The 12,562-nt window shown below is 34.6% G+C and overlaps 1 protein-coding gene across 2 annotated transcripts in view; it reads right to left on the reverse strand.

Annotated features, from left to right (window-relative positions):
- Positions 1-12,562, reverse strand: part of Wdr36 (WD repeat domain 36) — a 41,387-nt gene that overhangs the window by 14,021 nt on the left and 14,804 nt on the right. The window contains exons 13-17 of one of the 2 annotated variants that reach the window (XM_020178862.2): positions 11,211-11,325; positions 10,656-10,821; positions 10,327-10,435; positions 7,271-7,350; positions 2,271-2,378 (exon numbers count right to left, since the gene is read on the reverse strand). In XM_020178862.2, coding sequence (XP_020034451.1) covers positions 2,271-2,378; positions 7,271-7,350; positions 10,327-10,435; positions 10,656-10,821; positions 11,211-11,325 — 578 coding nt within the window. The remainder of the gene's footprint in view (positions 1-2,270; positions 2,379-7,270; positions 7,351-10,326; positions 10,436-10,655; positions 10,822-11,210; positions 11,326-12,562) is intronic. The other variant, XM_074076972.1, reaches the window with a different exon arrangement.

Below are 12,562 nucleotides of genomic sequence, written 5' to 3' on the forward strand. Positions count from 1 at the left end.
TATAGATGTCTTACAGCTACTTTTCTTCTTTTAATTGTTGAAGCCTCACTGACCCTAGGAAACACCCCATGTTACTTACAAAGGAAGCCAAAGTCTATTTCTGTTATATATCTAATTTACCTTTATCTTAAAAACACAGTAACAGTTTATAATTACAATTAGGAAAAGAGCCAGGTGTGGCGGCATATGCCTGTAATCCCAATCCCAGTACTTGGAAAGTTAAGGTAAAAGGATTGAGAGTTCAAAGCTAGCTTGGGCTACTAATTTAAAAAAGAATTAGAAAAGAATTAAGAGTTAAAAGAATTAGACATATGATATGAACTCAAGATAGTATCTTTATGTGGCTATGAAGAGTTAAGCAATTTTGCTCCCATTAGTTTTGCTCCCAATACTTATTTTATTAAGTATGCTGAAGTTCAGAAGAGATCAGCCAAACTCAGATAGCACTGGTGGAGTAGTAGTAAGAAAGTCAGGGCCTAGTTGGGTACTCTCCTCTTCTAACCTTTTAAATTCACTTACCTTTACTGCAAATATAAGTCGAATGTGCTAACATAAACATCATTCATATACTTCAGAATATGCACTTCAGCAAAGCTGTCGAAATTATCAAGTTGATGCTGAGTCAGTCATAGGCTAACTTATGGTGAATTAACTGAGTAACTATGTGACATTTTCATTATATAAAACCAAAAAACATCAAATGGTAATTTTAACTGAAACTAGATCCATGTATATCACCCTATACCAACATTAACTCAAAATGGATCAAGGATCTCAATATCAGACCCCAAACTCTTAAGTTGATACAGGAAAGAGTAGGAAATACTCTGGAGTTAGTAGGTATAGGTAAGAACTTTCTCAACGAAACCCCAGCAGCACAGCAACTAAGAGATAGCATAGATAAATGGGACCTCATAAAGCTAAAAAGCTTCTGTTCATCAAAAGAAATGGTCCCTAAACTGAAGAGAACACCCACAGAGTGGGAGAAAATATTTGCCAACTATACATCAGACAAAGGACTGATAACCAGAATATACAGGGAACTTAAAAAACTAAATTCTCCCAAAACTAATGAACCAATAAAGAAATGGGCAAGTAAACTAAACAGAACTTTCTCAAAAGAAGAAATTCAAATGGACAGAAAACACATGAAAAAATGCTCACCATCTCTAGCAATAAAGGAAATGCAAATTAAAACCACGCTAAGATTCCACCTCACCCCTGTTAGAATAGCCATCATCAGCAACACCACCAACAACAGGTGTTGGCGAGGATGCGGGGAAAAAGGAACCCTCTTACACTGTTGGTGGGAATGTAGACTAGTACAACCACCCTGGAAAAAAATTTGGAGGCTACTTAAAAAGCTAGACATCGATCTACCATTTGATCCAGTAATACCACTCTTGGGGATATACCCAAAAGACTGTTACTCCAGAGGCACCTGCACACCCATGTTTATTGTGGCACTATTCACAATAGCCAAGTTATGGAAACAGCCAAGATGCCCCACCACTGACAAATGGATTAAGAAAATGTGGTATCTATACACAATGGAATTCTATGCAGCCATGAAGAAGAACGAAATGTTATCATTCGCTGGTAAATGGATGGAATTGGAGAACATCATTCTGAGTGAGGTTAGCCTGGTCCAAAAGACCAAAAATTGTATGTTCTCCCTCATATGTGGACATTAGATCAAGGGTAAACACAACAAGGGTATTGGACTATGAGCACATGATAAAAGCGAGAGCACACAAGGGAGAGGTGAGGATAGGTAAGACACCTAAAAAATTAGCTAGCATTTGTTGCCCTTAACGCAGAGAAACTAAAGCAGATACCTTAAAAGCAAGTGAGGCCAATAGGAAAAGGGGAACAGGTACTAGAGAAAAGGTTAGTTCAAGAAGAATTAACCTAGAAGGTAACACCCACGCACAGGAAATCAATGTGAGTCAATGCCCTGTATAGCTATCCTTATTTCAACCAGCAAAAACCCTTGTTCCTTCCTATTATTGCTTATACTCTCTCTACAACATAATTAGAAATAAGGGCAAAATAGCTTCTGCTGGGTATTGGGTGGGGGGAGAGGGAGGGGGCGGAGCGGGTGGTAAGGGAGGGGGTGGTGGCAGGGGGGAGAAATGACCCAAGCCTTGTATGCACATATGAATAATAAAAGAAAAAAAAATGGTAATTTTAACTACGATTCTTGACAGTATCATTGTCACCACAATCCTCTTCCTCCCCAAATAAGATAACTACATGAAAAAACTCACCATAGATAAATTCCAAGGTGGTCCACATGGGAAGATGCTAAAAAGTCTCCAGTGGGGGACATACTAATATTGAGAGGAGCTGAGTCCAACAAAAAGCAGTCTATAAGGCTACAAAAAGAATAAAGGTTTTAAAGTACTTACATTCTACTAAAAAGGGTATAATTCATAAACGTAACACTGAGAAGAGCCGAGTGTAATTCATAAACATAACATAAACTTAACATTCTCTACTAAAAAGGGTATAAATTCATGACCATAGCATAATATAAACATAACACTGAGAGGAGCTAAGTATATCTCATAAACATAACACAAACATAACAACGAAAGGAATAAAGATATTAAAGTACTTTCATTCTACTAAAAGAGGGCATAATTCATTAAAAATTTTAAAATTTTATTACCATGTAAGAGTTGTACAAGGGGATACGTTGTGGTATTTACATATGTGTTTACAATTTATCTTAGATTTACACCCTCCATCATTCTCTCACCTCCCTCCCTCTCATAAAAACTGTTTGCTAAAACAAGGTTAAGATGTAAAGCTTTTTTCTTTTTTAATAAATTACCACCAAAAAGTCATCATTAACAAACAGCTTTGTCAATTAAGTTACTATGTGAAAATAATCTTTCTTAATGAGAAAGATCCAAAACACTAAACGTACCAATTAACTGGAGAAGGAGTTTCAATAATGGAGAGAATATAGGAAAAGATGGTTTTTTCCAATTCTCAATTTTGGTATACTGACAGAGGCAATTCTAAAGACATCACACATCTGAAATAAACCTAATCATCACTACTGTCCTTATTTTTTGTAGAAAACAATAAAAGCCTTAGGCAACAGAAAAGAATGTAATAAAATAAAATCAGTATAAAAACAGAGACCAGTAATAGAAAAAACTTTTGAGTAATTCATACTATTTTCCAAATAGGTAATCATGCTATACATGAACAAATATGCATTCCATCTTTGGAAAACAACTATAAAGCAGCTTATGGAAATTAGTCCCACCCTTTCAAATGCATGACCTCAGCCAGGTAGAAAGTTCAGAACTTCACAGAGAACAGGATGTTTGAGCTAAAACTTACAAATGGAAGAACTTTAAATGATGCTAATGGTAGAGAATGAATTTTCTGGCTGAGGGAAATGTGCAAAGTATGGTAAGAAAAAAACATAAGTGGGTACAGAGAGTACAGTGGGTGGGATCATGAAGCAGAAGCCCGAGTACAGAATCTTTAACACTAAAATCTGATTTTGTTTTCACCTTATAATTGATGGTACCTAACTAAACGTTTTTGAGCACAATCTTCACAGTCATAAGAATATTTGCCATAAGGAAGCAATACATTTGAAGATCAGTAGGATTACAGCATTAAATATGTAACAATAAAGATTTGAATAACATGGTGGCTGTAGGAGGTGAAAAGAGGTGGGCAAGAAAGGCCTAGTACACTACACTTATCCCCATTCTATCAAGAAGACTCCTTAGGCCAGCTAAAAGCAGGAACACCTTTAGGAAGAGTTTTAAATCCAGATGTTTTAAAAATCATTCCTTCTACTGAAGATGATGCATCAACGGGAACATACAACCAAGTAACTAAAATATTGGATCTACATTAAATAATACAAATTACTTAAGAACCAGATAATAGCAGTTAACTTTTCACCACCATTAACTCTAGTAAAACTACTATTGAAGCTAAAAGTACAACCAACAGTGTGAGAATATAGACAAAACCAGGATGTGCTTACACTGGCAAATCATGGAACATACTATGGGCAGCTCAAATATAATGAAAACTCTCTGGTGAGGACATTAAGTGACATGCCAACGGTAAAACCTCTCTCTTAATTTGCTTGAAAGAGCTACTAAAAATTTAATTCTTAAGTAATGAATGCAAGGTGGGAGAAAAAGATTAACAAATGCCAAACAAAACAAATGCCAAAATGTATTCAGGACAATGACTGTTGTTTAATTCCTAGTCATGGGGAAAGAAAGGAGCAGAAATCTATCTGATTTCTGCTCAAGCCTATTTTGGGGGTTCACAAGAGCGGCTTTTCTTAGGGATCAAGGGGACTGGGGAAAAGAAAGTATTTGCTAAACACTTATAAGTCACAGATACTTAAATTATTTATGCTAATTCACTCAATCCAAATAACCCCAATGTATATAAATGAAAATTAAACCTAAAACGTAGCAATTTCAGATACTGTTAAATTCTCCCTTATCTTGATCAGTACTTTTCAGCAAAAGTTTAAGTTATATAAGGGGTGAAACTTCCTAACATGATTAGAATCTGTTAAAGAGAATTTAGGGTTGGAGCTGTGGCTCAAGTGATAGAGCACTTGCCTAACAAGTACCAGGCTCTAAGTTCAAACCCAGTATCACCAACTGTAAGTAAAATTTTAAGAAAGAATTTACTGCTTTACCAAACTTATTTTACTTGATACTCTACTTTTTTTTGTCTATTTCATTGTGCAACTTCATTTCTGCAGCTGTGGTGTGTGGGTAGACTGGTCTTCCATTATGTAAAAACACCAAATTGAGGAAGGCAGTTTCCACAGACACAGCATATTTTACACTGTCACATTAGTTCATAAATCTTAAGTATGCAGGCTCCGTCCCAAACCTAAAACTACCATATAGTCTCCTGATATTCCTACAAAGTCCCAGGCATACACATTGTAATTTTTTTTTTTTCCTGAAAGAACATTAATAGCATTACCATTCTAAGGGATCAGATTTTTAAGATCAGAGGCCTACAAATAACATTCAATAAGTTACTTCCGTTATTCTGGAAAAACTGAGATAATATCTATATGTCTCCAAAGTGGTGGAATCTCCTTCCACAGGAATCCTTAATGACTATAACAAATGAATGGTTTTGCCTCCATGAAAAGTGCAAAACAATGTTTTATTCAAAACCAACCAGAATAAAAAGTAGTGGTGGTGGTAAGTAAATGACAGATAACTTCAAGGATAAAAAATTTCAATTTTGTTTCTGTAAGAATTCCACAAACAAAAACATTTTAGTACTTGAAACAAACAACTATAGGGAATAGTTTGGTTGCGATAGCCATGCTTGTTTTAGATAGGTACAATTCCAGATGACTATAGTTGTATGTTACTACATTCTAAAGTTTACTCATAGATTGCTTCAATTTTTAGGCTATACAATGAGTACATTCATTCTTTAAATATTTAACATGTATAAACAATGAAACTGCTTACTGAAGAAAGAACTAGGACTATCTAAAATTATCATCCTGAATGTTTTAAAAAGAGGTGAAATCAAAAAAATTCAACAGTTACTTAGGGTTGTATGATAATATGCTAATCCTTGCTTATTATGTTTTCTACAGCAAGAAAATCAATCCATTCTTAAACACATGACACAACCTATGCAAGTCTGATATGGAAAGCTTTCTCCCATGCTTATTTTTGGCTGTGCCATTTATAAATAGCTATCGTGGGCAAATCACTTAATTCATCTCTGAGTCTTCATTTTCTCACTTGTGAAACAGAGTAACAATATAGTACCCATGTTTATTAGGATATAAAGATGAAAGCATATAGGGATAGAGATGTGGCTTAAGTGATAGAGTAACTATCTCAACAAGTGTCAAGGCCCTGAGTTCAAACGCCATTGCCACCAAAAAAAAAAAGAAAAATAAATAAAAGCATATAAAGTGCCTAACAGCATATGAGAAAGATTAGCTTAGTTGCAAGTAAGCAGTATTAGTTGTTTTGCTATTTCAAGATTTCTCACTCTCATTTATTCCATTTCAAATATTTAACCAAAGAACTTTTTTTCTTTTGTTCAATTAGTGTAGATTTTATTATATTTTCTTTTTAACAATGCAATACGGCTCATTTCTTGCTCTTGTGTTCTACTCAGCTTCAAAATTCTGTATTAATCAAAAATGGCATATATTCACCTAAAAATAAGATACTATTAGAGTTGAAAACCTATCAGATTAAATGTTTGACTTTATACTGAAATAAAAAATTCAGCAAAAAAGACTTATGCTGAGTCAAAGTTTTGTGGCTTTGAAAGCTACTTTCAGATCCTAATTCTCTTATTTCAAAGATAAACTTGGTACTTTAAAAAAATATTCTGTAAGCCGGATATGGTGGTGCAGATCTGTAATTACAGCATCAGGACACTGAGACAGGAGGATCTTGAGCTCCAGGCCATCCTAGACTATATAGAGAGACCCTACCTCAAAAACAAAAACAAAAAAACAAAACACACATACATTTATCTGTGTATAAATATCTAATTTAGTATTACTGAACATTAGCCTATTTCTTTCTCCTAATGTGAAACAATTATTAAGAAGGAAAATGAAAAGTACATTTTTAATCCAAATTATGTATTATTCATTTTTAGAAAGCAGCAAAGGCCAAGAAGCAATAGAGTACCAATAGTTCTAAGTGTCTTAAAGAAAGTCCCCAGTCATTAGAGCTGGACCCACTAGTGACATTCTTTAGCTATGCTTATTCTAAATCCACAGTAGATGTTGGATAGGTAGGTGTGCCTTATGCCTACAGAAAAGTTGAAGGGAAATGAGACTATCTGGAATTTTCCCTTTTTAAAGGTCAAACTGCTTTCACATATGAGGTTATCCAATTCCTGAGAAAGTGCTGAATCAGTAGAAGTTTTACTCCAGCAAACAGATTTCTGACATGTTATTGATAGAAAGGGTATAAAAATATACAGGAAAGTTAGGGGTTTTGACCTTTTAAATGAGCTTTCTTAAGATTTATATAATTCATGATTCTATTTTGCAAGAACATTTTAAGAGAAATTTGTGTTTTTCTCATTATAGTTTTTTTTTTGTGTGATGCTATTCCCTGCTGTTTACAGATCCAAACATTCCATGTTAGAAAAACCCCAAAATAATATTAAAATACTAGTCAATCCACAACTACAGGTAAAATCACGTTAAGGAAATGACTAAGAAACTGCCTGAGGGATTTAAAAATAAACTCACCACCCAGATGGAAGGTCCCAAGTCCTAATAGAGCAATCCATCGCAGCACTTATTAACCAACGACCATCAGGACTGAAAGCCTTCAAAAAAAAAACAAAACACAAAAACCCCAAAATATAACATACACAAATATGGTATGTGAATATATATATACATGCTTAACATCTTAAAGAATACAAGTCATAACAAGTGTCAGGCTACATGAAAAAAAAAAGGTATGATTTACTAAGATTCAGACTTTTATTTTATATAGAAAGATTTTATATAAATTTTACATGAAGAAAATTTTGCCTCTTATATGTCACTGATCTGGAAGCTGATTAAGAATTCCTATAATCCTACCACTCTTGGGGATAGACCCAAAAGAATGTGACACAGGTTACTCCAGAGGCACCTGCACACCTATGTTTATTGCAGCACTATTCACAATAGCCAAGTTATGGAAACAGCCAAGATGCCCCACTGGTGATGAATCGATTAAGAAAATGTGGTATTTATACACAATGGAATTTTATGCAGCCATGAAGAAGAATGAAATGTTATCATTCACAGGTAAATGGATGGAACTGGAGAACATCATTCTGAGTGAGGTTAGCCTGGCCCAAAAGACCAAACATCGTTATGTTCTCCCTCATATCCGGACATTAGGTCAAGGGCAAACACGACAAGGGGATTGGACTTTCATCATGTGATAAAGTGAAAACACACAGGAAGGTATGAGGATAGGTAAAATACCCAAAAAACTAGATAGCATTTGTTGCCCTCAATGCAGAGAAACTAAAGCAGATACTTTAAAGCAACTGAGGCCAATAGAAGAAGGGGACCAGGAACTAGAAAAAAGGTTAGTTCAAGAAGAATTAACTTAGAAGGTAACACACATGTACAGGAAAGCAATGCGAGTCAACTCCCTGTATAGCTATCTTTATCTCAACTAGCAAAAACCCTTGGTCCTTCCTATTACATACTCTCTCTTCAACAAAACTAGAGATAAGGGCAAAATAGTTTCTGCCTGGTAGCGAGGGGTTGGGGGGGGTAAGGGAGGGCGTGGGGGGGAAGTGGGGAGAAATGACCCAAACATTGTATGCACATATGAATATAATAAAAAAAGAAAAAAAAAAAAAAAGAATTCCTATAATCCCAGCTACTCAGGAGGCAGAGGCAGGAGGATCCCAGCCCAAGGCTGGCCTGGACAAAACCATTGAGACTTATCTGAAAAACAAACTAAAAAATAAAACGAATGGGGCATGGCTCAAGTGTTAACAGTACATGAATAGTAAGTGGGAGGTACTAAATTCAATTCTCAGTACCATCAAAAAAAGAAAAAAAAAGTCATCCCAATTTTCATATCAAGATCTCTTATTTATAAAGAATTAACAAACTGTGACTGTAAGTCATTTTTAATATTGAAAGTACCATTCTGTGAATTTTATATTAGAAATTATTTTGCTAGACTCATTTCCGTTATAAAATATTTGTGAAAGTAACAAAAGCTCTATTGCCTTGAAAACAGTCTATATATTTCACTGGCTTTCTAAGAATTAATTCAAACCACTACAAACTTGAAGACAGGGTGAAAATTCTATTAAGATATTAAAGTTATTAAAGAATCTCTTCTACTTTTATTTGCAATTTCATTTAAAAATCACCTTTTCTTCCTACATGATGCTTTATCCTAAAACATAATTTAGAACTAGAATAATCAGAAAAAATTTCAAAATAAAATTTAAACAATGAATTACTTATGCCACCTTAAAGAAGTTATCTTTTCTAGCTATAAAATGGGTAAGGAGCAGTTGCTTGTAGCATGTTAAGTGTTGAGAGACTTAGATAAGACTAGATGTGGAAAGACCCAATAGGACCAATTTTAAGTCTTATAGCTGTAGTAGATTATCAATCCAACAGTCTAAACACACCACAGGGACTAGAAGCTCAAACTTTAGGTATAGATATCTCAATTTACAGACGGTGGTATACATGGTAAAGTAAGAGAAAAAAAATCAATTCAGAGGAAAGCTCCTATTATACATCCTCACGGATTTCACAGGAGTAGCCTCTTATTGGGCAGGAAAAACTACTGATGCACAAGTAGAAAAGTAAAGACTGAAAAGGAAAGAAATAGGAAGAGCAAGGTCACAGGAACAGATATTTTTAAAAATGCCATTTCATCACAAATATCCCACTCCTACCCTTGTTTCTGCAGATGCTGTCAAAACAAAATCTGTTGATGGGTACTTCTGCCAACCTCCTAGGTGGAGAACTTAATTTCCTAATCAATTAATTAAAATAAGCATTTAAATTCTGATTTTTGGAGTTAGGTCCGACGAGTAAATGTAACTACTGTTCAGTAGTTACATTTGTCACTCAGTAGTTAGGATATTATTTTTATTTCTCTTCAGTGTATCTGCAATTGATGCCAATTGGCAATACATACTTAGTATAGTTCTCAATTGACAATTTTAAGGTTTGCTTTTTAAAAAATGAAACATAACCTTTTAAAAAGCATTACTTCTTACCATATCACATATTCCACTGAAAGAACATAATGGCAAACTTAACCACATTTTTAATTAATTAAACTCTTTTGGAATTAAGATATATAAAGTCAAGAAATACTAAACTAAAATAAGCCTGACATTCCAAGCCACTATTAATCCATTGCATATATAAAAGCAAAAAACAGAAATGAGTTCTCTCAGCCCGATTCAATATTTAATATTAAGACAAAAATTATATTTAAACTACCAATGGAGCACTCATTCTCCAAAGTACATTTTAGCCTTATTTTTATCTATAGGTAAAGAAATAAACTCAGAGTTTTAGGCTTCAATCTGATAGCATCAATTCCATGAAAAACATTACTTTTTTTTTTCAAAAATTTTCCTAAAAATCTCTTTGAAATTTAGCCTGTAATTTATATTTATTCTGAAAACCTTTTTATGAGTTTAAGCTACTAAAAGATAATATCTACTTTTCAACAGATTCAATTATTGGAACATTTTAAACCTCAGTCCAAGTGCAAATGAGCAAGTTGTTTAAACAGCTAAGTTTTGTTTTACCATGTCATTTATTTGGCCTTGGTGTCCAGAAAATTCTCTGACAATCTTCCTAGTTTCTGTGTCCAGAACACTAATGGAGAAGTCATCCAAGGCAAGTCCCAGAATGCCACTAGCAAAAGAAATGTATAAGTTTTAATAAGTAACGATTAAAAAAAACTGAATGTGGAATTTTGTTAATCAAATAGACCCATGAGGAAAATAAACCAAATGCTGTTCTTTACTAAAACAGTCTGAATTTCTTCTCACATGGTAAATTATGTACTTTACTTAAGCACTTTCAATGGAAACATGAAAAATAATACCCATTATTATTAAAAGAAAAAGTTTACCTGTCCCGATGTAGCAGCATCATATTTGGGGATGAACTGAGGTCCATGGAATGCATTAAAAACTTGTTTTTAAAGTTCCAGAATTTGAGTAATCCTTCACTGCCAGTTGTAACTGTCAACTGATTTAATCCATCCACTGCAACACCTCTAATGGATCCTATATGAGCTTTTAGGACATGTTAAAACATAAACTTAATCAAAATTGACAGTGTCTAAACAATACATAAAGAATGATCCTTTATTCAAATATCCAAACTCCTGCTATTAATAGCCGCTAAAACGTTGAAATTATTCTGTGTTATGGGGAGAGGGAAAAGATCTTTAATTACTATACTGCTCAGGTAAAAAACAGAAATCAGATTGGTGCCATCAAAGAGGTTTCAAAAAATAGTTGAGATTTTCAAAGAATAAAAAAATTACCAATCATGATTTTATTCTCTGAGTATTTCAACATGGTTTCTATAATATATACAATGATAATACTTTCTATATGGGATATCATAATCCCAAATTCCTAAACTAAGTTTTATAAATGAAGAGGAAAACATTCAATACCTTGATCCTTGCCAAAACTTCCTCGATGGATACCAGACTGCATGTTATACACATCTACAGTTCCTGATGAGAGGCCAATTACAGCAAAGTTTCCACAAGATGTTATATCCACTGCCTTTAGGGGTAAAAAAATTAAGCCCAAACAACACAATTAATTTTACTATTTTTTTACTATTATTTTTATTGCACACTATGGTTTCCAATGTATTTCTTTTATCTACCAATGATCTATTTTTTTATTGTTTTATTATTCATATGTGCATACAAGCCTTGGGTCATTTCTCCCCCTGCCCCCACCCCCTCCCTTACCACCCACTCTACCCCCTTCCTCTACCCCCCACCCCCTCAATACCCAGCAGAAACTATTTTGCCCTTATCTCTAATTTTGTTGAAGAGAGAGTATAAGCAATAATAGGAAGGAACAAGGGTTTTTGCTGGTTGAGATAAGGATAGCCAATCAGGGAGTTGACTCACATTAATTTCCTGTGTGTGTGTTACCTTCTAGGTTAATTCTTTTTGATCTAACCTTTTCTCTAGTTCCTGGTCCCCTTTTCCTGTTGGCCTCAGTTGCTTTTAAGGTATCTACTTTAGTTCCTCTGCGTTAAGGGCAACAAATGCTAGCTAATTTTTTAGGTGTCTTACCTATCCTCACCTCTCCCTTGTGTGCTCTCGCTTTTATCATGTGCTCAAAGTCCAATCCCATTGTTGTGTTTGCCCTTGATCTCATGTCCGCATATGAGGGAGAACATACAATTTTTGGTCTTTTGGACCAGGCTAACCTCACTCAGAATGATGTTCTCCAATTCCATCCATTTACCGGCGAATGATAACATTTCGTTCTTCTTCATGGCTGCATAGAATTCCATTGTTTATAGATACCACATTTTCTTAATCCATTTGTCAGTGGTGGGGCATCTTGGCTGTTTCCATAACTTGGCTATTGTGAATAGTGCCACAATAAACATGGGTGTGCAGGTGCCTCTGGAGTAACCTGTGTCACATTCTTTTGGGTATATCCCCAAGAATAGTATTGCTGGATCAAATGGTAGATCAATGTCTAGCTTTTTAAATAGCCTCCAAATTTTTTTCCAGAGTGGTTGTACTAGTTTACATTCCCACCAACAGTGTAAGAGGGTTCCTTTTTCCCCGCATCCTCGCCAACACCTGTTGTTAGTGGTGTTGCTAATGATGGCAATTCTAACAGGGGTGAGGTGGAATCTTAGTGTGGTTTTAATTTGCATTTCCTTTATTGCTAGAGATGGTGAGCATTTTTTCATGTGCTTTTTGGCCATTTGAATTTCTTCTTTTGAGAAAGTTCTGTTTAGTTTACTTGCCCATTTCTTTATTGGTTC

The sequence above is a fragment of the Castor canadensis genome, chromosome 6 (assembly GCF_047511655.1).
Source record: "Castor canadensis chromosome 6, mCasCan1.hap1v2, whole genome shotgun sequence".
Lineage (NCBI taxonomy): Eukaryota > Metazoa > Chordata > Mammalia > Rodentia > Castoridae > Castor > Castor canadensis.